Here is a 27,993-nt window from a genome sequence, read left to right on the forward strand (position 1 = left end):
GATACGGGACGCGCCATTTCTTTTAACATTAGGGTACAAGTAGACACGATTGCGGAGCAAAGTTGGAGTATCCCTGTGAGAGCGGAATTAGGACACGAGTGTATCTAATATTTTCTGTCTCCAAACTCACCTTTGGAGGGTTTTCCACTTTTCAGGGTTTCTGTGCCCTAGCGCGCGATTGTACGTCCCCAGATCGTTCCGACCCACCGGGAGAACGCAGATCGGACGTCGTCCAGATCCCAGGTTCTTCACTCCATGGGCCGATCGCGAAGGGTCCCCAATTCCGGCGACGAAGATCCGCACCAAAGGTGAGTTTTCCGTCGCCGCTGGCCCTTCTCGATCCGTCAATTGCGTGCAATCTGTGCTTGATTCTCTGTACGATATGTTCGTTCTCCGATTCTCATGAAGATTTTCAGGTTCATATGCACGAAATTGAGTTGAAGTGCGATTGTTTTTTTGATGTTTGGATGACCCATTTGTTTAATTTCTGTGTATGTGCTTGCTTGGTTGGTAGTGGTGTGGCAGCATTTCGTGATTGAATAGTATGTGAGAATCTTGACTTGTTTTTATGGAGTTTTTCAGTTACAAAATTATATATTTACATGTTTTGAATCATTCACGTACCAATGAGTAGGCGTCGTGCTCGCTTAGTGATATTGATGAATGGAGAATGTATTGGTTTTCGGATGAGATGTATTATTATTTTTAGTGTTTGGGAAGTAGTAGAAGATCAAACGAAGAATCAAAGAGAATTCATGCAGTTATTAGGCTTAAGAGTTAAGATCATGATTGGCCGTGTGCTGGCCGGGAGGGTAAGGTATTCACCCCATAATTTATGATCTTCATCTACAGTGGCGTCAATTGTGGTGTGTGTGTGTGTGTGTGGGTGGGGGTGCATGCCTGTGTGCGTGCGTGTATATGTGCCTGTTTGGTGTGTGTGTCTGCTGGGTATGCACATGCATCCATATGTGCACGTGCATTTGCATGTGTGCGTACGTGTGCATATATACATATATATATATATATATATATATATATATATATATATATATATATATATATATATATATATATATATATATATATATATATATATAGAGAGAGAGAGAGAGAGAGAGAGAGAGAGAGAGAGAGAGAGAGAGAGAGAGAGAGAGAGAGAGAGAGAGAATCTCTCTCTATCTCTCTCTATCTCTATATATATAGAGAGAGAGTATGAACAAAATTACGTGAACTGCATATGGAAAGTACACTTACAATGCCTTTTTTTACAAATCTGACCCCACAGATGTGTTTGACATGATCCATTTGCTAAAAATCTCACTTGGATCATGTTTTTTCAAAGAAAAGTGGGATTTTTTGAGCCTTGAATATTTACTAAAATTTTGGACTATTTTCAAACCCTATGAAAACCTGCCCGTGTGTCAGAATCGGACAATCCAAGTGTCAATTCCTATAAAATCAAGTGTGTGAATCTCATTTTGAAAAAAAAAAAAACAATGACGAAACCCCCAAAAATCTCCATTCACATGTAGTTTACACCTAATATATGAATATAAATATAAATATATAAATATATAAATATGAATATAAATATATAAATATTAATATAAATATATAGTTTGTAAGTATATACGTACTTATGTATGTGTGTGTAGTTTTGCAATGTCCCTGATAATGGACCAACCTTTGGTTGGAGCATCTCATGAATTGAATGTCTGGGTTGTTTGTATGTTATTGCATGAATTTAACATGGACAACAGAAAATTATTGTGCTGCAACTATATCTAGTTTTGTATGTGATTAACCTTGTATTAGCTGGCATACTCATAGCTTTGACAAGCAGATACAATCTGGACATATGTGAATGATTCTCACATATGAAAGTTTACTAAATTGAAGTTGAGCTTAATGTAGAAGATGGAGATGGAAATATAATGTTCACTTGTTTACTTGTAAGAACTCAAAATGAGGGACAAGGACATTTACGTGATTGAATATTGTTGATGTGAAATATTTTTTAAGAGATATTGGTATGATAAAAAAACAATGGAACTATGAAATGTTATAAGACATTTATGGAAAAGATGAATGTACAAGAGGAACAACAGATGACTTGCTTGAGCCAACATATGAGTGACTATTTGGCTTATGAATCTTCTGTTCTTTTTTACTGTTTTATAGATTTTGTCCTCAATATATTCTCCAAAATGAATTTCTGGGGATCTTGAAGAAGGGAAAAAATTTCATATTCATAAGATATTATGGTATTCATACAGGAAATATTTTTTTAGCATTAGATTGGGGTTTTGCATGATAACTTCACATGGTTTGCTTGTAAAATGGTGATGCGTATATATGTGCCTCTCTTAGCATATATGCTTTCTTAATCAATTCAGGGTTTATCAACCCAATGCGCTTAGTTTAAATTGTCTTTCTTTTCCTCCAATTTAAAAAATCTTCCTTATTTACTTCAATTTTTTGATGTTCTATGGTTTGCAGATCAAAGAGAAGAAGGGTCACTTCCAGTGGAGAGAACTTAGAGAATAATAATACAGGTACACACATCTTAAGCTTTGTTCCTTCTTACTTGGAGGTGTCTGTCAGAGCATTATTTGTGCACATCCTCTATCTTCTCAATATGTAAGACTAGAGTTTTTGGACATAGCTGATGAAAAGTAGATTTTGTAGTGCTGTGTATAGTATACAAGGTACAATTTGTCTGAAAAAGGTAATGGAAACTTGTGGAAATTTTTGCTGCAGAAAAAATGGGGATTATTTGATTGTTGTAAAATTTTGGGAGATTGTGCTGACATAACTGAAAATTGAGCTGGTTTGTGGTGTTGGTCTTCCGAATGGAAAGTTCTGATCAACTAATAGTACATTTTGTATTAGCATTGACAATCCTCAGGGGTCATAGATGCTCATTGCTGAAAAGCTTAGGATTACTAAATGGGATAAATAAATGAAGTAAAACTGATTTATAAAAATTGTACAACTTTGTGTTTTGTGTGAAAGCTTATTCTTCAAATCATATTAAGGCTATTCATACGAGTTGAATGAATAGGATGAAACTGAGAACCATCACAAACACATTTACGCACATGGATCTGAACTTCACTATGCAGCTGCTGGAACACATGGCAAATTGGCAATTTTGTTGTATCTCAATAAATAAAATTGTATTTAATCAGTTATGTTTTAATTTTTAAATATAGATCCTCTCAAGTAGCCAAATTACTATATGAAATTTTAGCATTCTGGATAATTATAAATTATAGAAAGTAATTTATGACATACAACTTGTTTCAACCCTTTTGTGCATGTATAAATTTTTTTGTTTGGGGGATCCTCTGTTAAGTTTAGCACTTGTTGAGTTTGTTGACTAATTCATGCTCTATAATCTGACTCTAAAGGTTTCAAGAAATTGATTTATTTTCTTATTGATCTTGGAAATTCCTTTTCATGTTCTCCTAATATATATATTTTTTATGTAATAGGAACAGCTGACGGAAAGCGTGCATTGTATCATTGCAACTATTGCAATAAAGACATATCAGTAAAGATTTGCATTAAATGCACAAAATGTCCTGATTTTGACCTGTGTGTGGAATGCTTCTCTGTAGGAGCTGAAGTTACACCTCACAAAAGCAATCACCCTTACAGGGTTATGGTTGGTACCATATATAATGAGTTACTGATTATTTCATCATTTCATTTATCCTTTGATGTTGTTCCAGGATCTTTTCCTGGATGGAAGTGTAATTTGTCCTTTTCATACTTTCAGAAGCGTTACATTACAATCTTGTTACTTTCTACTGCACTAGCATGTGAATACTGGGTCTAGCCAAGTTTTAAGTGGACATATTAGAGCCTGATGGCTGTGACGACTCAGGTTCAATCCCTGTCCAGCCTGCTTAACATCTGAAGATGAGTTTAATCAGAGTAGGGTTAAAACCTAACCCTCCAACTTGGCTAAACTATGAGTGGAATGCGTTTGCTTAGGAGCCCAAGCCAGAAGTCCATTTCGGGCTAAAATTATGAAAACAGAATCATATATTGAAAATAAAACACTGAGGACTATCTTCATCCTACCTTGAAATCCAAACCTTGGCCTTATTAACTATTAGGCTGGGTTTTTCCCAGTATAATCAGGCTTGGCCTAAATTTGAGGCTCAACTCTGGGCTGTGCCAGGCTGCCCACAAGTTTATGCAGCCTGATTTCTTGTAATAAAGCAAGATCTTTCCTTCTCTCCAATGTATGTATGTTCTCATCATGTGTGCATGCATATGTTTTCTTGTGAGGAAGTTGCTTGTAATTGATTCAGAAGGATTTTTTGGAGATGACCTAGCATTTATGCACTGCTTTGTTTTTCCTAAAAAGGATAATTTGTCTCTCCCATTAATCTATCCGGATTGGAATGCAGATGAAGAGATATTACTACTGGAGGTACATCCCAAATATTTCACTCAATGGTTGCTTTGCAAGCTGTTTCAGAATTGGTCTCTGTTTCTTTGACCTTATTATATCTTCTTGATTGTAGTTAACGGAAGGCTGCATTGGCTTGCAAACTTAATTCTTTGGTAACTAACAGGGAATTGAAATGTATGGATTGGGGAACTGGACAGAAGTTGCTGAACATGTTGGTACAAAGACCAAGGCACAGTGTATTGATCACTACAATACAGCATACATGAATTCTCCCTGTTTTCCTCTCCCGGTAATTTACCTTTTTAATATATTTTTCTGGTGATGCAGGATACTCAACCTCTTTCCTTTCATACACTTTTTACTAGGTTAAGTTTCTTCAAGTTAGCATCCACAAGAAGAAGATGAAAGGGGAATGCAAGAAACAATGAAGAAGAAACTTCATTACTAAGAAAACTGAGAATATTACAGCATATAGGGAAGACATCCCCTTTGCACTACATGACAAAATAAAAATTAGCCACTAGCACCCTGACAGGTTACAGATATACCCCTTACGAATAGAAATATGTACACCAATAAAATGGGCACAAAAGACTAGTAATACACATGCTACAATTATATTACACTATTCAACACTTCCCCTAAAACTTGAGATGATGCCAGAGGAATCATGCCACGTTTGGAGAGGAATAACTGAAAATGTAATGAGGGTAAACTCTTTGTAAACACATCTGGTACTTGCTCCTTTGTACCAACATGTTCTAGAGCTATGACTCTATCTTCATAAGCTCTTATGGTGAAATGATAGTCAATCTCAACGTGCTTGCTTCTCTCATGGAATTCTGGATTCTTGACATTATGAATAACACTCATATTGTCACAATATAGAGATGTTTTTCCAAAAACTGTCACTCCAAGTTCTTGTAAAAGCCATTTGATCAATATGATTTCAGCGGTGGTTTGAGCCATAGCACTATATTTTGCCTCTGCAGTAGATAGATAAACTCGTTGTTTCTTACTCTTCCAAGAAATCAAAGCGCTCCCAATAAACATATAAGTCAGTAGTAGACAGGTGATCTTTGGTCGATTCTCCAAAATCTAAGTCACAGAATGATCTAACCTTTGTACAGGATGAGGAAGAGAAGAACATCTCAAAGTGCATGGTTTCTCTCATATACCGAATAATCCTAAGCACTCTGCAAGATCCACATATATGGGTAAATTCATCAACCGACTAACAACATGCACTGCATATGTGATGTCTGATCTGGTGATGGTCAAATATATCAAGCTGCCTACTAATTGCCCGTATACTATAGGATCTTCAAGCTTCTCTCCATATGAACTTCTTAACTTGATATTTGTTTACATAATAGTATAAGCCTTCTTGAAGTCATCCACCAATCTTGCTTTGCTTACAAGATTTGTCGCATACTTATGCTGAGACAAAAAAATCCCTCTTAGAATAAGCAACTTTGAGGAAATATTTCAAATATCCTAGATCTTTCATCTTAGAGACACCATCTAGCCTTCTCTTAGTATCAACTATCTTTTGCACATTATCTCTTGTAATAATCATGTCATAAACATACAAGAGCAATATACACTTCTCTTAAACGGAGGATGCCACAAACAAGACCAGATCATGATGACTTTTCTCAAAAGTTCTTTCATCTTAAAAATACCAGCTAGCCTGCTCTTAGTATCAACTATCTTTTACACATTATCTCTTGTAATAATCATGTCATAAACATACAAGAGCAATATATACTTCTCTTAAACAGAGGATGCCACAAACAAGGCCAGATCATGATGACTTTTCTAAAAAATTCTTTCATCTTAAAAACACCAGCTAGCCTGCTCTTAGTATCAACTATCTTTTGCACATTATCTCTTGTAATAATCATGTCATAAACATACAAGAGCAATATACACTTCTCTTAAACAGAGGATGCCACAAACAAGGCCAGATCATGATGACTTTTCTCAAAATCAAGTGACTTCATAGTAGTGCTAAACTTATTAAATCAAGCACGAGGTGCCTATTTAAGTTCATATAGATCATGTCTCAATTTGCACACCCTGCCTTAGGGATCTGAATATCCAGATTGAAGTTCTATTTAGACCTCCTTATAGTCTCCATTCAAGAATGCATTTTTCACATCTAATTGCCAAACCTTATAGCAGTGACAACAAGTAATGTCCTTATGGTGGTCATGTGAGCAATCAAGGTAAAGGCCTCAAAAAATCAATACCAAATTGCTGACTATATCCTTTAGCCACCAATCTGGCCTTATATCTTTCTATCAAACCATATGCATTTGTTTTGATCTTGTAAACCCACTTGCATCGAACAACATTCTTTCCTAGTAGGATCTCTACAAGGTCCCATGCATGCATCCTTTTCGGTGCATTCAACTTCTCAGTCATAGCATGTTGCCATTCCTTTTTAGAAGAAGCCTTTGCATAGGAATTGGGCTCGACATAAGAGAAGATTAGAGCTAAATAGGCCCGATGTTGAGGAGAAAAAAAAATCATAGGACACAAAACGAGTTGAGGGAACAAATACTCTGGAGCTTCTACGTACCTAAGGAGGTGAGTAATCAAGAGATGACTCTGGGCTTGTGTGTTCTGGATCAGTTGGGAGATGATCCAAATTGACCTCTAAATTCCATGCCTCCATTTCCATCCAATCTAGAAAAAAAATTCTACTGCACCTTTTTGTCTAATAACATAGGTTTGTCCATATCTACTACTCCTTTTAAGAGCTCCCTATTTCTGAACTTCTACATTCTTATCAACTATCCTTTCTTCGGGAAATGGTACCAAGAAGGATTCCTTTTCCTTAAGCTCCCCTTACCAAAATAAGGTATGTTCTCTTGAAAAACATGTCTTAACACTCCTAGAGCCTGGGCAACTGAGGGGAACCGTGGCCTCTGAAGGATGGCACTCCTAACTACATCAAATTCTGGGTGCAAAGCCATGGGGAATTCAATCAGCCTGCAAACTTCCCTATGCTGATCAAATATATCAACACATGCTTGACATCTACTACACTTTTCACATTTTGCGCACTTGTAACATGGGAGCTCCGTCCGGGACCGATGCAAGTCTGGGTCGGTCTCGGATCTCATGCTAGGGTCAAAACTGTTGGGTTGGGCCGGATTCGGGATAAACCTCAAACCGGTCCCAACTGGGTAGGTTGGACGATGGGGTTCGAGGCTAGGACCCGATCCTTGGGACCTAAAGGGCAGTCCCCGGTCACCGGATCTGGGCCCCGCTATGCCTTGTTCAGGGTCGGACCCTATCGGGTCGGGACCGGTTCACATGGTTGCACTTCCCCCGACTCGCTGATTGGCTGCAAACGACCCTCCACGAGCGGGCTCTAGGGGGGGTGGAAACCCGGCGCCGTCACCCGCAGTCGAGATAGTGCTAGAGGCTTGATCCAATGTTTGGTTTGGTTCACGCAGGTCATTTCTGGCCTGCAAGATCTTGACCGCCGGTTGGGGCCATGATTGCACGCTCGGGCCGGCGACGGGAGACCCATCAACGGCCGTTCGCCCCGGTGGGTAGACACCACAGTTTTGATTGATCACTGTTAACGGGAAAGAAGGCAGAAATGGTACCGATTGCTGGAGGATCGTGCGGCCGACATCCCTATGCAGATTCGCTTCGATGAACTCTGGTTGCACGGCTGGCAGGTTGAGGTTCGCTTGGCATGGGTCGACCGCCACGACACTCGTGAGGCCAACAATGTCCTGCGATGGCAGGGACCTCGCTCGGGTGAAGGTCGTAGAAGCCGACTCAGGGTCGTCGCCCAATTCGGTGCTCCTCTTCAGGATGGCCGCGTCGTGCGCATCCACCGATGATTCGAGGACCACGATCCGGCCCTCTATTCCATCCAGTCGCTTGGACATACCCGCCATATCCTTACTTACGTGCAACATGTTCTCTTGGATCTTCGTCATCATCATTGGACCCTCGTTGTCTGTCTCTGATCCCTCTCGTTCCTTTCCGCTCGCAGGATCGTCCCTTGCTTCCTGCGTCATGTTACCGAACAAGGAGCAGGGTCTTGGCTCTGATACCGGTTTGATGTAGCGGAGATAGGAAGTCAGACGCTCCTTGGTGCCAACGTCAAAGATCACACCGAAAGGGGAGTTCCAACGTGAAGAAATACTAGAACAATGGAAAAAGGAATAAACTCTCTCTAGCAAAACGCAGACTGCGTTAAAAGTTTATTGAAGAGAAACACGGTAAAGGGAAAACATTAGAAAAAAAAAGAGTGCAGAACCAAAAGAGAAAAAAATGAAATAATCAATCTCAGCTAACCCTACGTAACCCTAGGATCCTTGTATTTATACACTGCAGGATGGATCCGGATCCTGGGTTCGGTACCAGAATCCAAAACTTTTAGAAATAAACTCATTAACGTGCTGGCTCGTATTCCTCAGACCCTCGCCCGTCTAGAGTAGGTATGCAGAGGCGCTTCCCTTTGTTGCGGTGCTGTGCTCGGTGTCGGATCCACCTGGGTCCGCCCATATATCCCGACCTGCACCGTTCCTGGGTCGTCCGGTAGAGCCCTGGTCTTCCTCTGTTCCTGCACTGCATCATTCTTCCTTCTCCATCTCACACCATAATCCCCAACCTACAATATGTATGCTGCACGCAACTACAAACACATCAAACAACAGCCAAAAATAACAGAAAACAGGACAAATATGCTGTAAGGAGCAGTCTCACAGCAAGCAAGTTGTTTGCCAAGATGCAAGAACTCAAAGCAAACAATAGGCTATACTGCCAATGTCCAAAATCCAAGGATGGAGACTAAAAAACAGAGAATATACTTCAGCTTTCACACAGTCAGAACTCGAAACATGCATTAAGCATGTTCAGCAGAGAATTGATACACAAAACTTCAAACCCAAACAACCCACTACACTACTGATACCCAAAATGCAATGGTCGGAACTCATAAACAGTGGATTCACTTCAGATTTCATGCATATAGCATCCAAAACACACATTAAACATATTCAACAAACTAAACTCGCATCAGCAATTTCCATTCTCAAATCTGATAAACATAAAGAATGGAAAACCCTTCTACCACCAACAGTAACCACTTCAAGAAATACTAAAACTGCCTCCAAAGCACAATATGCTTGACACAAAACATATCTACCAAGCTTCTAACATAAAAACAACCAGAATCAAGCATAACAAGCCCAACGAAAACCACGGATAAGATCAGTATGAACAGATTTCTCAAAACTGAACAAAAAACATACGTTTCCCAGAAAATATTTGCAAAGTTTCCCAAAAATCCAATACTTGGCCGATGATGCTGATTTTGTACTTGTAATTTCACTAAAATCAGAGGCTATCAGATTACACCTCTGAACCACAGAAATCTGAATGGCCATACGAGCGATGCTGACATTAGCACCTCGGTTTGCATGCAGTCTGGTAACAGCAAGGATCAAGGTTCCCTTCAGCACCAAGATTTTCCTTCCAATCTCCTCCTAAAGGCTCTAATACCATCTTCAAGTTAGCATCCACAAGAAGGAGAAGATGAAAGGGGAATGCAAGAAATGATGAAGAAGAAACTTCATTACTAAGAAAACTGAGAATATTACAGCATATAGAGGACGACATCCCCTTTGCACTACAAGACAAAATAAAGATACCCACTAACACCCTGACAGATTACAGATATACCCTTTACAAATAGAAATATGTACACACCAGTAAAGGGGGGCACAAAAGGCTAGTAATACGCATGCTACAATTATATTACACTATTCAACAAAGTTGACACCTTTGTTTATTATATAGGATATGTCACATGTTGTTGGAAAGAATAGGAAGGAGCTTCTTGCTATGGCTAAAGGACATGGTGATGACAAGAAAGGTTCGGTGCAGTCACCTCAATGATCCTTGTAATTGTTAAATTTCTCATTACTGTTCTTATTTAATACACAGTTTTGATAGTTAATTAAGCACATTTTATTAAAACCATTTTTTAATTTGGACATAAATTGAGCAGCCAGATCACCCAAGGTGTGGGTAGGATAAATTGTTCCATTTATTTAAAAAATTATTGTGCGCCATGATTCTTTTGACATAATTTTCATTTGGGAACATTAAAAGGAAACTGTATGCATCTTATTTTAACTGTTTTATTTGCTAGGATGCATATTAGCAGCGTTATTAATATTATAAGTATTCTTACTAATAATATAAGAGCTTATCAAGCTTTTAACGAACCACTTTTGTGCTTCAGCTTGGCTCATTTATTGGGTGAGCATGCTTGGCCCAAACCCAAGCCTCTTCTGGAAACTTGGCTTGTTGCTGGGGCTGTCAGCGGGTCAGATCAGGGCTGGGTCAGTGTCGACCCTGATCTGGACATATAAGTATTAATGGGGTTATGGTCCAGTTTGGGATAGTACTCAGATCTGACATTAAAGAAACCATATCTGAGCAAAGGTTCATGATCTTCAGAAAGATGCAGTAATGCACATAGTTTTCTGATTGCTTTATTTTTGTCTGTGAAAACAAGATTTACTCTGTCTTACTGATATGTCTGTTCAGTTCTTTAAGATTCCCTTTGAATTTTTCAAGGTTATAATGTATCATCAAGAAATTCCTATATTTGTTGACTTGAAAATGATATTATGTTTATTGTATTGTTACTTGGAAACATTTAAGATTGTTTGATTGTTTAATCTTCCAACCGTAATAGTACCCCTAGGCCTGGAGATGAGAAGCAAAGAGCTTCTCATAACACAACAAAATGCCTAATTCTTCTAACGAAAAGCTAGAAACCTAAAAGCCTAGACATTCATGAGCTACTTTCAACTCTATGCCCTATACTTTGATTTGGCTATCTTTGCTAATTTAAGTCACACACTGTTGCAGGATTTTCATTACCTGGAGAGATCACAACCAAGGAGTCTCCGTTCTCTCCACCAAGAGTCAAGTACCTTGTGCCTACATTACTGAATCATTTTATATTTATATGCATCGGTATCAATATTGGGATTTTCTACTTGCTGACTGTTATGAAATTGCCTGTCAAGGAGTGAAGATTCTGGTAAAGAAGCTCATTCTGGGCGTTTTCCATCTAGTCTAGGTATGTGGCAATTTATACTTATTGAAGAAAATGATTTTCTGAAGATATTTGGATTGTTCAACCCCCATGCTGATGCTATTCTCTTCTGTGTCAAATGTAGATCCTGTAGAGACCAAGATAACTGGTACTAGTTATAACAACACAAATGCAACAGCTGTTGGTGCTGGTAAGAAATCGTCAAGCATGTCTCAGGTGAAGGATGCTGATGGGATCAAAATTGAAGGCCTGATGTCATCTGAAGGTATGCTGGATTGCCTTTTTTAAAATGTAAATATTGAAGTTAAAGTGGATCTGCATCTTAATCTATGTAAGAATTAAGTTTTTGTCACCAGCTTGGAGTTGCATTCATGGGTTATAAATTTTGGTTGTCTGTAAATGCTTCTCACATTTCGCATGTTAAGACAAAAATCTTATTATTCTATTACTGTCTTCCCTTTAGCTTTTCTTGTTCTACTTTATATGTTTAATTGTTTGGACATCCAACCGATAGGGTGCACTGTGCACCTTAGTCTGTCTACAAAATAGGTAGCAACTAGCAAGGTTCAGATTCTGGGTTTGGGTTATCTGGTTGAAAAGAAAAGCCCAAACCTGACCTGTATATTCTAAAGAGTGCTCCATTTTCTTACTCAAGAATACCTGCAAAATACTTGGGTGAGGTCTGGTTAGAATATCCAACAAAAACCATAGCCCAAAACCAGACCCAAATATAATTTCAGTTGTGTTTGGGTTGACCTGAATAATATTTGGGTTGCATTTTTTGTGCATATACCCAGAAAATCAGGTTCGGAATCAGTGTGAGTTTCTGATACAGTTCCAACTCGTTGTCATCCCTAATTGATACATTTGCTTACAAAGAACAACATGCCACTCTTGACTAAAGATTCAGATATATGCTATATTCTTGTGCTATTTTAGCACAGATGTTCCTTGTACAGTAGGACACTGGTGATAATGTGCTTCTGAAAATTAGTCTTAATCTTGTGACAGTTATAACCCTTGGACAAGGAAAAAAGAAAAGAAAAGAAAAGCAGAAAAGAGAAAACAAAAAATGTGATATTTCTTCATGTCCAATGGCTGATCAAGCTAATCTTTTTTTCATCTCTGTTAGCTGAATTTGCAACCAAGCATCATAATTCAGGCTTAATTGGATTTTGAGGTCTCCACTAATTTGGAAATTTTCATAGTATAGAAGTCGAGAGGAGATGTAGAACTGTTAATGTCAAGATGTTTTATGATGAAGAAATGTTTTAATAGATATGAAGACATTGCATACTGTAAAGTTTTTATTGGTGCAATGTTGTTAAGGAAGCTCTTTTGCCTCTCCACTTTTTTTTTCCGAGTGTTTTAATTTTGTTAATTTTTTTGTTTAGTATTATTTTCACCTTATGAAAATTCTATATAAGCAGTTTTTGTCCAAGATATTTTCATTGTTAAGTTTCAAAAAGTTAAATCATTATTGCTTTGCAGACCATTCAAAGAGGAGTATTGGAGGGAAAAGACCTAAAGTTATAGGAGATGATGGACCCTCTCTGATTGAATTGAGTGGCTATAACCCTAAGAGGCAAGAATTTGACCCTGAGTATGACAATGATGCTGAACAACCTCTAGCAGAGATGGAATTCAAGGTCAATGATTCTGAAGTTGATCGTGAACTGAAAGTGCGGGTTTTGCATATTTATCTATCAAGGTATGTCCATCTTGTAAAATTAAATTGTATTACCAATAATTGGAGCAATTTCTTTTACTACCTAAAGAGGCTTACACCATATTTACTTGGCAAATGCTGATTTGATGAGGTGGAAGTTCATATTATATCATGTTCCATTTGTATTCTTGTTGGCACTTCTTTGGCTAGTTAGGGCTGCATTCTGAGTGTTAATTATGAGAGTTTGTGCTTCACCTGTCAACTGTGTGGGTTTGGGTCGGATATCAGAATGAACCATAATCTGTTTATTGGAATTCAATAAAGGAAGCACCATTTGATTAATAACCATACTTCGATTCTGTTTTAGTATTTTACATATGAATCATGATTCAACTCGAAATTTGACAAAATCTGACTCTGATTACATGTATATGTGTATCCAATTAGGGAATGACTAATCAGATTCGAATTCAGTGAATGCTTTCTCCATCCTAGGCATACTGAAAATACTCTATGCAACAATTTGGTAATTGCATGTCTGCATTTTCTTTTTGTTGACTATTCCATATGATAAACATGTGATCGGATCTCAACAAAACATGATCTTGGATCTGACGTCATGTTGCTGATGTTAGAAGGGTGGCGTAAGTCATGTGTCAGCTATATGGCTTCCTTTTTCTTCTGCTGGTAAATAAGATCAATCATATTTCATTATTAGTTTTTATTTAGATAAGTACTTTTTGTAGAAAGAAAGAAAATAGGGTGAACACACTGAACAGATAAGAAGAAAACTTTATGGAAGGTCCCAAAAAAAGGGGGATTTGGGAAAAGAAAATTGATTCAAGACGGAGAAATGAAATAGGGTTTTATGGTGAGAAAATGATGCAGGAAGAAAGAAAAATACAAATAAGATCTGATGGAGAAGGAACTTAAGAAAGAGGACACAGGAAAAAGATAAGGATTGTTGGAACCTTAACGGCTGTCTTGCTCTGATGTCAAAGTTTGTTTTTAACTTGCAAGAGATTTTATAATATGTTGATGCAGGGAAAGAAAGAGAAAGAAGAGGAAAACAGAGTAAAAGGAAAGGCAAACCCTATAGTTGAGAGAAAGGTCCCAATCAACTCATTAGGTCCCAACAAATATTGTTAGGTATGTCTTGTTACCCTATGTTATTAGGATCTGTTGGCCTCTAGAGGTAATTTACTGTTCTATCCTTAATGCAAGTAATAAATTACAACAATGTTGATACCTATGTCACATGGGTGCGGGTGCGGGTGCGACACGGGTGCGGCGCAATTCCAAAAAATTTGGACATGGGGACTCAGCTATATATATATATTAAAAAATATATATTATAAATATATATATTTTAAATATATATAATTATATATATAACAATAAATTAACACATAAAGATTGTAAATTTTAAAGCAAAAATAAAAAAGCAATTCTTAACAACACAAACTTACCAAAATATAACACATAAAGAAGCTTGTGAGTGTGATAAACAACAAAAGTTATCATAAATCTGCCTCATCGTCTGAATTAGAGGGAAGAACATGATCGAGGTAGTCCATGTTGAGAGTATGTAAATTATGTTCTCCCTCCAAGTCAAAATCTTCTGGATTTACATCCCAATTCTTGGATGGTCCACAACTGCATCAAAAAATGACTATATTAGTATCTAACTTAAAACTTTGAATACAAATATTTAAATGCAAACTTTGAATACAAAGAAAAAAAGTACCTATACTGAACCTTATCCGTGCCAGGGCAGGGCAAGCCCGTGTTGAACCTTATCCGTGCCAGGGGCTTCGCCCTTGCCAAAAAGCCAAAGGCAGCAGGGGAAACGAGGAGGGGATGAGCCTCTCCTCGTTTTCGTTTTGTTCGGCAGGGGTAAGAAGGAGTGGGGGAAGGAGGGGGCTCGGCTGACAGGCCGAGCTTTGCCACGCCGGACAGAAGGGAAACGAGGGGCCGAGCCCCTCTTCTGCGAATCGAAGGCAAAGGGAGGGGCCGAGCCCCTCTTCTGCGAGCAGAGGGTGCAGGGAGGGGGGGTGGGTGGGGGGCTGCCGGAGGGGCTCGGCCCTCGTTTCCCCTGTTGTTCGGCGGGGCAAGGATCGTGTCAGCCGAGCCCCCTCCTTCCCCCACTCCTACTTCTTACCCTGCGATAAAAGGGAAACGAGGAGGGGCTGAGCCCCTCCTCTATGAATCAGAGACACAGGTAGGGGCCGAGCCCCTCTTCTGCGAGCAGAGGGTGCAGGGAGGGGGGGCGAGCCCCTCTTCTGCGAGCAGAGGGTACGGTGGGAGGGGCCTGCCTGACATAAGCGAAACGAGGAGGGGCCAAGCCCCTCCTCTGTGAATAGGAGGCACAGAGAGGGGCCGAGCCCCTCTTCTGCGAGCAGAGGGTGCAAGGAGGGAGGCTGCGAGCAGAGGGAGGGTCGATCGACATACCTGTTGAGTGTTGACGGAGGGGGAGACGGTGGCTGCCTGTGCGTACCGTCGCCGGAGTCTGGATCGCCGACGTGGGTGTAGGAGAAAGCTGCAGGGGCTGAGGGGGAGAGGCAAAATCGAGAGGGTAAGCCCCTCCCCCTGTCGATAAACCCCTTTTAGGGTTCAGTTGCAAAAGAAATTTGGATCTGGGTCGGGTCCGGACCCGACCCAACCCGTATCCAAAATGTAATTTAAAAATCGAAATGGACATTTTTGGACTCGGTCAAAGTTGACCGAGTCCAAAATGTGGACGGACTCGGCCTAGACTCATTGACCGAGTACGACTCGGCGTTGACAGAGTCCAAAGTCGCACCCGAGTCCGCACCCGTGTCGGGGCGTGTCGACTCGGGTGCGGCACCTCCTTAGCCGAGTTCGTGTGACATAGGTTGATACATATGAAATCACAACCAAACATATAGATATATAAGATATCAGTAATATGCCATCACACATTCTTATTTCTATAACCTTAACTTCTGCAGTTAGGGCATGTTTGCCTATGATAAGCTTTGATATGATAACTTTTCTAAATGAAAAATTTTCACTTGTTTGTGTGGCATGAAAAAAATGGAATAGAAAATGTGAGAAAAATGAGAGAGTGAGAGAGGGGGTCGTTCAGTCCCTCTTAGAGAGATAGAGGGGTCATTGACCACACCCAAGAGCACGAGAGAGAGAGAGAGAGAGAGAGAGAGAGAGAGAGAGAGAGAGAGAGAGAGAGAGAGAGAGAGAGAGAGAGAAGGCTCTTCTTATAGCAGCCCATGGGATATGTGTTGTGGGTGAAGGGTTGCCCTAATCAAAAAGAATTTTTGATAGGAAAAATTCTTCCAGCACCCAAGGTAGAGGATTTTTTTTTATATAAAAAATCACACTTTTAGAAAAACTTTTCTTTCAAAAATTCTCTCGTTTGGAACGGTTGAAAAAATTGTCATTTTTTTCTTTCCTACTTGCATTTTTCCTACCATATTCTTGCTTCCAAACATGCCCTTAGTAACTTGAGATGAGTAGCAGCCATGAGCTGTCAATAATCTCCTGAACTAAGTCTTGTTGATTTATCAACCTTTGTTTAGGAACTTGTATAAGTTATGACATGTTTCTGAAATGGTTATCATCTCATCCCTAGCCACTAAACATCTATATGAAGCTCCATTTCTGAATTATGCATATAGGAGTTATTTGTACAGCTAAACATTGTGTTGGATACATGGAAAAGGAAAATCTTAAGACTCTGCTCTATTAAAATAAGTTCTGTCATATATTTTTCTATAATTAGTTAGTTACTCAGTTTTTGCAAGCTTGGTGCTTCCCTGGTACTTGAAATTGCGACGTGAATTTAATACATATTAAGGTCTTTGATGAAAAGCAAATGTCTTCTAGCTTCGTCAAATTTATAAATGAAAGCTGGGCCATTCTTTGCTGTGTAGGTCTTTGAACATGTACCAGTCAGTTGACAATATTTTGTATGACAAGACAAAGTTAAATTATTATAGGATTACAAATATGGAGCAAAATGTGATGTCCATGATTTTGTTATCCTTCTATTTTCTGCAAATTGTACTTTATAACAATGTTTTTATGTGCAAGTGTTCTCCTGGCAGACTTGAGGAGAGGAAAAGGAGAAAGGATTTTATATTGGAAAGGAACCTACTTTATCCTAATCCATTGGATAAGGAGCTCTCCAATGAAGATAAGGCACTTTACCAGCGTTGCAACGTCTTCATGCGTTTTCACTCACAACAAGAGCATGATGCATTCATTCAGGGTTTGATCCTTGAACGTAAAATTCGCCAAAGAATTCAAGAACTACAGGTCTGGCTTCTCTATTGAAATTCTAAATCATCACTGGGTATGTTAATAAGAGGCATCCAGATTGGGCTTTTTACAATGGCTTGAACTGTGTTGATTTTTTTTTTATGCATCATAAATTTTCCAGACTAAGTTAAAGGCATGGTAATGCTTCAGTGTAGGACAATTTTTCTCGCTTTTAATATGCTATGCTTGTGCTTTGTGGTTATGTTTTTTTCTTCCTTTTTGCTTCCACTTCAGAAGTCAGAACGTGTGAATCAGAAAAGATGTCCTGCTCTATTTTTTTTTTCACCTAACATGTGTTCTTTTTCCCCACTTTGTGCATCGAAAGATTAGCCAATTGTGTCAAAGTTCACAGGATTGAATCTATCATGTCTCATGTGCCCCCAATATTTCCCAATATTACTGTTGGCCATCTCTGAATCATATCTGTTTCCATTTTGGCCCCATCTCTGGATCAGACTTGGTGAAAATTTATACCCTTCTGGATCCTAATCTAGTTCAGATAAGCCTATGGAGGGTACTCCAGCCATATTTTGAATGGGTCAAAATTTATCCCTTCACCCAGTAAATTGGACATAGATCCGAGTCCACTTTTTGTCCAGACCATAGTTATCAAAACGCTCTTCAAGGCGCAAATAGCATGCCTCGCCTTGAGGCCCAGGTAAATAACGCAACAAAGAAAAAAAAGAAAGAAAAGAAAAGAAAGAAAGAAATAACGAAAGAAAAAAAAAGAAAGGAAAGAAAGAAAGAAAGGAAGGAAGAAAGAAATGGAAGGAAAGAAAAGGAAGGAAGAAAGAAAGAAAAAGAAAGAAAGGAAGAGCGGAAGAAAGAAAGAAATAAAAAAAGAAAAAGAAAGAAAAAAAGAAATAAAGAAAGAAAGAAAGAAAGAAAGAAAGAAAGTGAGAGATAGAGCGACAGAAAGAAAGAAAAAAATAAAGAAAACTATTTATATTTGCAATTTTCTGTAGAAGAAGAAAAAATGTTAATTTTGTTATTTATTTGCAATTTTCTGTTTCTTATTGATTGTTACTTTATAAATAAAGTATTTCTATTATTTATTTGTACTTTTAGTTATTTTTAAAGTTAAAGAAAAAAAATCTGAGGCTTACGCCTTACGCCTCGCTTCAGTTTTTGGTGGAAGGCTGTTAAAATGTAAAATTGTACATATATGTATATATAATAATATTATATTATTATATATATATATATAAATACATTTTTTATTTCTTTCTTTTCTGTAATTTTTTTCCTTTATTTTTATTTTTTGTCTTTATGTCATCTAGTTCAGTTTAAACTAGAATGACTGTTGCTAGGCAAGTCCTGTCCAGACTTGACTAGCAATAGAGCTGTTGGGCTGACACAGTCTAACAACTCTTAATAGAGCTGTTGGACTGACACATTCCAACAACTCTAAATAGAGCTGTTGGACTGTGCCAACCAGCTCTATTGAGTCCTCTTTCAGCTGTGTATATAAAGGGGTGCAGCCCCTCTTGTATTTTATTCCAATGCTTCTTAAGCAATTGGTTTTTCATATCAATAAAGAAACATTTTTATTTTTATTTTGTTTCCAGTTATACCCTTTTTAAGGGTTATGCTTTAGTGTCATTCTTGACACTTGCCCTTGTTAATCTAAGCTTGTGTTTCGAAGATCCCCATTTCATTTCATGGTATCAGAGCCGCGGAAGTACTAAATCTTGAGGAAAAGCTGCCTCGGTTTCCGTGCTCGTTTGCAAAAGTGTTCGCCACTTGAAGAGAAGTGTTTTATCACTTCATTGGAGAAGATTTCACATCTTGTTGTATTGTTTTTTTTTTCTTTTCTTTCTTTTTCATTTTCCTTCTTGTTTCTCTTCTATCCCTATTCTTTCTCTCCTTGTAATCGATGGATGACAATGATAAAGTCACCATCATGCCTATGAAACTAAGCGATACGAACTATGTAACATGGGCTTCAATAATGAAGCACCATATATGGGGAAAAGGCTTATGGGGGATTGTGGATGGTTCCGATTCGGAACCTAAGCTATCTCTTACTAAAAAGGAGGGAGATAAAAAGGTCCCTCTATCGGAAGAAGAGAAAATCAAGGCTATTGCCTCATACGAGAAGAAATGGAAAGAATGAAGAATATCTCATGCGAAGATAATGTCATGGCTTATCAATAGCGTTGACATTAAAAAATGCTCAAGTCTTGCCAAATTTGATCATGCCGATAAGGCATGGGAATACCTTAAGAATATGTATTCCCTTAAAGATATTGCACACGTGTGCAACCTCCAAGAAAAAGTTCGAATGATGACACAAGGAGACAAAACTATTCGTGAATATTACAATGGGTTGTCCGAACTTTGGGAAGAACTTTCCCTTTTAGAACCAAAGTGGCATTGTGTCGAAGACATCGAGCTTCGTCAGAAACAACACGATGCTGAACATTTTTACCAGTTTATCACTGGATTAAGGCCGGAATTTGAAACCACTAAATCGGCCCTACTTCACCGGGGAAAAATTCCTTCTATTGTTGAAACTATTGAAGAGTTAACAATGGAAGAAAATCGTCTCCGGAAAGGTTTTTTAAAAATTGAAGATGATTCCGTTTTAACCGTGTCTAGACAAGGGAATCATGTTCGATCATATAGGCCTCCTCACTTTAACCGACAAAATGGTGACTATGATAAGAAGAAAATTATTTGTCATCACTGTCATGAACCGGGACACTACATGCCACAATGTCCCAAACTTAAGGAGCTGAGAGAAAAAAGAGCTGCAATTGCTGGATCGGAGCCTAAAGATCAGGATGCACCAGTTTCCTTGGCCCAACTAATGGAGATTCTTCAGCCTCTCATCAAAGGTGCCTCTTCCTCATCTGAAGCTTCAACCGGCGCAGCAACCTCATCTTTTTCTGATCTAGGTAAAATTTCTTGGCTTCTTGACTCTGGTGCATCTTTTCATATGATCCCAAATAATCAAAGTCTATCCAAATGTGTTAAAAATAAAGCAAGTGTGTCAAAGGTCTTTACTGCTGATGGGACTTCTCTTGAAATAGAAGGAATAGGAAATTTTGAAAAAAATTATAAAACAAAAAAAAAATTTATTCTAGAAATTAGACATGTTCCCAAATTAAATTTAAATCTTTTATCTGTATCTCAAATTTCTGATTATGGGTGTAATATTTCTTTTTCTTCTCATGGTTGTTGGGTACAGGATCGCCAGTCAGGCAAGCTGATTGGGGAAGGCCATAGAGAAGGAGGACTCTATTACATGGATTTTTTGGAAATGTCGAAGAAAGTTTTTTGTTATAATATTCAAAAAATAGAGTTGGAACTGTGGCATACGAGACTTGGTCACCCACATATAGCCAAAATCCAACATTTTCCAAATCTAGGGAAATTTTGTAACTCTGAATCTTTTGATTGTAAAGATTGTATTTTCGGCAAAATGACAAGATTACCATTTCAGAACAGAACCTTTTTCTCTTCAAGACCACTTGAATTAATACACTCGGATGTTTGGGGTCCTGCACCAGTAATTTTTAAAGGAGGATTTGTTTACTATGTTATTTTTGTCGATGATTTCTCCCGACATACGTGGATGTACTTTCTCAAACATAAGTCTGAAGTATTTTCATACTTTCAAACTTTTCATAATATGGTTAAAAACAAGTTTCAAAATGATATTACTATTTCTCGCACAGATTCAGGGGGAGAGTTTTTATCCACAGATTTTCAAAATTATCTTAAATTGCATGGCATCACACATCAAAGATCTTGTCCTTATACACCTCAACAAAATGGATTGGCAGAACGAAATCATCGCCATATTATAGAAACCACTAGGACTTTATTAATAGCAAATCAAGTCCCGAAAGACTTTTGGGCAGAAGCTGCCTTAACTGCCACCTATCTCATTAATAGGATGCCATCTTCTTCGTTACAAAATATCACTCCCATTGAAAAACTTATGAACATTTCTCCAGACTACTCTAGACTAAGAATATTTGGGTGCAAATGTTTCATATTTACTGACAAAAATGATAAACTTTCCCCTCGTGCGATTCCCTGTGCCTTTTTAGGATATGCTGAAAACCAGAAAGGTTATAGATGTTTTGACTTCAAAAATAATAAACTATATGTGTCTAAAAATGTTTCCTTTCTTGAAAAGGAGAGCTTCTTTGATTTTAGAAAATTAAAAGACGTCACTGAGTACTCCTTTTTGCTAGATCTAACATCAACATCTGATGAATATGACCTTGACTGTAACTTTGATGATGATCAAAGAATTATTGATCTTAATGTTGAAAATGAAGAAGTTCATAGAGATACTAGTATTCAATATTCCAGGCGACAAGAGTCTAATCCTCCATGTGCACTTGAGAAATATTCTAACATTCCAACTAGACAATTATCCCGAATCTCGAGGCCTCTAGGAAAGTTTGTATCATACGAGTCTTTCTCACCCACATATAGGGCGGTTATTGCATTAATTCACTCATATGAAGAACCATCCACATATTTTCAAGCAAAAAATGATATTAAATGGATAGAAGCCATGAAAGCTGAATTAGATGCACTTGAAAAGGCTTCTACATGGAATATTTAAGATCTTCCTCCAGGGAAGAAAACTATAGGATGTCGATGGGTTTATAAAATTAAAACCAAGAGTGATGGTACTCTTGAAAGATATAAAGCCCGTTTAGTAGCCAAAGGTTATGCCCAAGAATATGAGATTGATTATGAAGAAACCTTTGCTCCGGTGGCTCGTATGACTACTGTCCGAACCTTAATTGCCTTAGCTTCTATCAAAAAATGGTCTATTTTTCAAATGGATGTCAAAAATGTTTTTTTAAATGGAAAGCTAGTTGAAGAAGTATATATGGAACCTCCTCCTGGTCTAAGTATTCCTAAGGGTAAAGTCCTTCGCTTAGAAAAAGCTCTTTATGGACTTAAACAAGCACCAAAAGCTTGGTATGATAGGTTTAGTCGTGTTATGATTGATATTGGTTTTCAATTCTGTTTAACTGACACTGCTTTGTTTATTAAGAATTCTAATGCAGGGATCATTGTGCTTCTTCTCTATGTGGATGATATGATCATCACCGGAAACGATAAACAGGGAGTTGAAACAATCAAAACACTTCTTAAATCTCATTTTGAAATGACTGATTTGGGCTTGTTGAGATATTTTTTAGGCATTGAAGTTGCTTATTCTCCTAGAGGATATTTATTATCTCAGACTAAATTTGCTTTTGATATTGTTTTCAGGTCTGGTATTACTGATGATAAGAAAGTTGACACTCCAGAAGTTGTTAATGTTAAAATGGAGATTGATGATTGGGAACTTCTTGCAGACCCTACTCCTTACGGACAGCTTGTCGGGGCACTTTCCTATCTATCCATTACCAGACCAGATATAGCACATGCTGTTCATACAGCAAGTCAATTTCAACATGCTCCTACTTCTGTTCATATGGGAGCAGTCATGCGTATTATCAGATACATCAAGTCCTCTCTTTCACGAGGACTTTTCTTATCTTCCTCCTCTTCTCTTGATTTAATTGCATATACTGATGCTGATTGGGGAGGTGATCCCAATAACAGACACTCAACCACTGGCTTTTGTGTCTTTCTAGGAGAATCATTAATCTCGTGGAGGTGTAAAAAGCAGCAGAAGGTATCTCTCTCATCCACCGAAGCTGAATACAAAGCCATGGCAACCACGACCATGGAAGTAGTTTGGCTCCGACGACTGCTTGCTGACATAGGAGCTGAAGCAACAAAGGCTTCACAAATGTGTTGTGACAACAAAAGTGCGATCTACATTGCCAGTAACAGAACATTCCACGAACGCACCAAACACATCGAAATGGATTGTCACTACGTCAGAGAGGAATATCTACACGGGATAATTGATCTGCCATATGTCACTTCAGAATATCAGTTAGCAGACTTCTTTACAAAGCCTCTCGCTGCTCCCCGATTTCACTTTCTCTTAGACAAACTTTCGCTCATTGTACCGTAAGTTTGAGGGGGAGTGTTAAAATGTAAAATTGTACATATATGTATATATAATAATATTATATTATTATATATATATAAATACATTTTTTATTTCTTTCTTTTCTGTAATTTTTTTCCTTTATTTTTATTTTTTGTCTTTATGTCATCTAGTTCAGTTTAAACTAGAATGACTGTTGCTAGTCAAGTCCTGTCCAGACTTGACTAGCAATAGAGCTGTTGGACTGACACATTCCAACAGCTCTAAATAGAGCTGTTGGACTGTGCCAACCAGCTCTATTGAGTCCTCTTTCAGCTGTGTATATAAAGGGGTGCAGCCCCTCTTGTATTTTATTCCAATGCTTCTTAAGCAATTAGTTTTTCATATCAATAAAGAAACATTTTTATTTTTATTTTGTTTCCAGTTATACCCTTTTTAAGGGTTATGCTTTAGTGTCATTCTTGACACTTGCCCTTGTTAATCTAAGCTTGTGTTTCGAAGATCCCCATTTCATTTCAAAGGCTACGCTACGCCACAACGCTTTTCACAACATTGGTCCAGACAGATCAAGTGGCCTAACTATATGAGCACAATATCCAGATATACATCATTTTTCTGAACAGTTCTCCAGTTCAAGCTTTCTTGCATTATAAAAATGTAGCAGTCATTAATGAACTTATGCACTTCTGACTAATTAAATATAGTTGGCTAGAATTCACCCGCTATATGTATCTGATTATTGATTTAAGTTGCTCATGGGACTTCTGAAAGTCACCAAGTTGACAGGACATCAAGAGTTCAAAACCCACCAGTGCATGTCTTTTGCCACAAGACCGAAGCTGGGTGTACCCCTTTATGGGCAAGGGGGACTTGGGGTTTTACGTGATGAAACTTGGTAAATGAGGTGGTTTTCCTCAGTTATCCCGTAAAAAAGATTTAAATCATGCTCAATGTGGATCCAAATCTCAGGAGAAGATTTATGGAGTTGTTGCTGGAGATATCTCAATATATTTGATTGTTTTAGTGGTCAAAATCTAGGCACATAGTCTTAGGCTGATCTGCATTTATGACTGGTTCACTAAAATGTTGTCTTATTCTCCTTTTTAAAACTAAGAGTAATTAAAAGTGAGTCTGCCTAGTTAGACTTTCTGTTCAAGATTATCGATTGAAACCCTTCTCTCTAACTGCATTATTCTATTAAATTGTGTTTCTCTTTCATAATAAAAATATGAAAACATAATAATACCGATACACATTACTGACTCATCTGCATTGATGCAAAGGAATTGGAAATCACTAGAAAGTTTGCTTCCATATTTCATGCTTCAAGTTCTTTCTTTTCCTGTTAGATCCTGTATGGCAGAATTCTTGATATGAAATCTTCAAGTCCCACATTTCCAGTAGTTTGTTGTTGACTGTGAGTTCTAATAATAGAATGGTACTGATGCCTAATTTTTGAAATCATTGACTGGGGGTATTTGCTCAACTTGAAGTTGCCTTGGAATTGCATGGCTAATTTTTACCTTTTGATCAATGACTCAGCTAAGTCAGTTGGGAATTATACAGTTTAACAACTGTGGCTTATGCCAACAGGAACTGTTGATGCCAACTGTAAGGAGGTAGCCTCTACTGATCTTGTGTAGGTCATGACACTCAAGTTAGATTGTGTTAGTTTAGTGGAGAAAGTCATCCCACCAGTCAGTTTTTGTTACAAACTTGTTACAATGATTGAAAATTTTACCTTTGGGGTGTGGATCTAATGTCTAATGATCAGTCTTGATAGCTGCTTAATTTTCTTTCATCATATTTTGATTTGACTAAAAATTTCAGTCTTCTTTTCTGAAAGAATGTATTAGTCAGGTGTTCATACTTTCTATGAAAATTGTTCATTATTGGATCTATTTTGTATTTCAGGAATACAGGGCTGCAGGATGCCATACGTTGGCTGAAGGAGAGCGGTTTGCTGCAGAGAAGAGAAAAAGAGAAGCTGAAGCAAGCATGCTGCTGAAAGCAAAAGAAAGCAGTCAGTCAGTTGCAGGTGGAAAAGTACTTCAACATGTGAATCCCACTATGAGCAAAGAAAAAAAAGAACCAGATGGAACCCCTGGCGTCGACAATCATAAAATTAAAAGTAGTGCATGGATTGAATCCGGAGGCACAGATGCATCTTCTACAGCAACAGGACAATTTGCTGGGTTACTAGATCAATGGGATATCACTGGGCTTCCTGGTGCAGATCTGTTATCTGTGGCTGTAAGTATAACCAGTATTCCATTCCAAGAAACATTGTTTGCCATTATCTTGTCTAAACAAAAGCAACTGGATGTCTTTTTCTTTAAAGTTGTAGTTCACTTCATTTTCATTCTAAGAGCTTAACCTTTTTCACCGACATATGCCTCACTGCATGACTATAAGATTTGTTCAAGTGAAGTAACCTTCGATTGCTTTTGGCATCGCTCCTCTGATGACTGTTTTCAAACAGCACACATACAGATTACCTGAGTTTAAAGTGATAATACACATTTGTCTTCTCTAGTAACATTCTTGTTGGATGCATTATCAGGAAAATAGTCTGCTCTTAGATATTAATTATCATAATGGCTATAAAAGATTTGTGCTTTTAAGATGTACTGTATTGACCACCACAGGGGTTGCCCGCGTGGTCAGCGGGGGGAAGGGTGTGTGTGTGGTTGTGAAGGTGTTGAGTTGAAGATCCCAGATCAAACCCCGCTGGCGCACGGGTGTGTCTGTACCTTTCAGAGGTGGGCCACATAAGGCAGGGTGGTAGTGGGGCCCCACCCGGGGTTTCCCCTTGTTTCAGCAAGGGTTCCTCATCATAAAAAAAGATGTGCTGTATTGATTTAGATTGTAGATTTTCAAAACACGTGTTTGTGCATGTGCATGTGTGCGTGTGCATGCATGTGTTGTGTGTGAAATGTACATCTATCTTGCTTGGTCCCAATTATGTAGAACTCCTTGTATACTGAGTGTCTTTGACTGTTTATGTTACATAGATCTTTTCTGTTAGCTGGAGACCCACTTGTCAAAATACCGTCTTTACTATTCCTGGTCTATATGTAAGCTTTCATTACTTTCAAAACTTAGGATTTATCTTCAATAATACTTTCTAATTTTTTGTATGTGTCCACTAACTTTGCAATTTGTTTAGTTTCCATTCTTTCCAAAACCTAGGATTTTTCTTCAATAATGTTTTCTAGCTTTCATGCGCCATTTTATTAACTGAATATCTTTGATTTCTAGCATTTTGCAAACCTCTGATTTGTATCAACCAGTTTTATGAGGCATACATGTACATACACATGCTGAGCTATCCTAAATCATGCACACTTTCTCATGTGGTCGTGCCTTTTGTGATATTTGTTTGTATCAAGGGGTGGCCTTCAAGGCATCATCACCTTGAAAACATTATCCAAGCATTGGAGTTGGTTTTTAAGTACCAAATGGACTACTGTTGCTAGGTAAAGGTGCCATACAAATACAAGTCTTCATTATGTTGTTTGGAGGGTTTATGTGACTTTCCATTCATTACCTGATAATACAATAAAATAATTGCTTCCTCAATTAACCCTTATGAGTATGAATAAGCCTTTTGCGCTTTGTTATGACAAATTCTATGTGATTGTCTCTTCTGAAAAGAAATTAAAACTTTTACGAGCTTCTGTTTCAACTGTTTTCTACAAATAGGCCACAAGTTGAGGGTTGTGCAGCTTTTGTTTCAACTGTTTCAATAGATTGGCTTCTTGCATGTATGCTAGTTAATATATGGCCTGCCTTTGGTCTTTCTTCAAACGATGTTACACGGTGTTTGTTTTCTAATTGGTTTTTATCGAGGGAGCAGTTCTTGAACATGTGTAAATCCTGATGCAATACATGTTGCATTGTTTTCTATCACATTCCGATCATATTTTCATTCCTGAACATGTGTAAATCCTGATGCCATACAATGTTTGTTTGAAGGAACAACTATGCTGTCAGAATAGACTGCTGCCGGTGCAATATCTTAAGATGAAAGAGGTGTTGATGCTGGAGGCTCTCAAGGGCTCTGTGGTGAAGAAATCTGATGCATATGGGTTCTTCAAGGTTGATCCCAGTAAAGTGGACAAGGTTTATGAGTTGGCCACTAAAATGGTCTGGGTTCAAGACGAGGAGGCTACCACTGGTTGATTTCTCATCACAAGCTAAGAATGTAAAATTGTTGTTTGTTGTACCATCTACTGTAACTTGCCAAGTCAACAATCTCTTTTCACACGAAAGTGGGGTGAACTGGATGGAGTAATTCTGTGTACAGATTAGATGTTTAGCTTTTGGATGATTTATGTACACCAGTTTGCCCTGAATAAAAGTCAGTTCCAATGAACATAATGCTTATCCTCTCTATCTATCTCTCATATCATGTTGGGTGCAGCGACAACGTTGAGCAAATTGGAGTGGGGCGCTTTTAGTTTAGCAACAAATCCACCAACCCAAAACACCCAAGCAAAGAT

At 38.2% G+C, this 27,993-nt stretch overlaps 1 protein-coding gene across 1 annotated transcript; it reads left to right on the top strand.

The window, feature by feature from the left end:
• Positions 1-132: 132 nt before the first annotated feature.
• LOC149848199 (transcriptional adapter ADA2-like) lies at positions 133-27,863 on the top strand. Its single transcript, XM_089982808.1, has 13 exons — positions 133-308; positions 2,500-2,555; positions 3,498-3,670; positions 4,382-4,447; positions 4,593-4,718; positions 10,265-10,340; positions 11,348-11,408; positions 11,509-11,561; positions 11,662-11,802; positions 13,029-13,248; positions 17,292-17,502; positions 25,403-25,741; positions 27,467-27,863. Exons 1-13 carry the CDS (start codon positions 256-258, stop codon positions 27,671-27,673), a joined length of 1,782 nt encoding a protein of 593 aa, XP_089838934.1. The 5' UTR covers positions 133-255; the 3' UTR covers positions 27,674-27,863.
• The last annotated feature ends 130 nt before the right edge of the window (positions 27,864-27,993 follow it).

Source organism: Nuphar pumila, chromosome 1, assembly GCF_984573655.1.
Source record: "Nuphar pumila chromosome 1, dmNupPumi1.hap1.1, whole genome shotgun sequence".
Taxonomy (NCBI): Eukaryota; Viridiplantae; Streptophyta; class Magnoliopsida; order Nymphaeales; family Nymphaeaceae; genus Nuphar; species Nuphar pumila.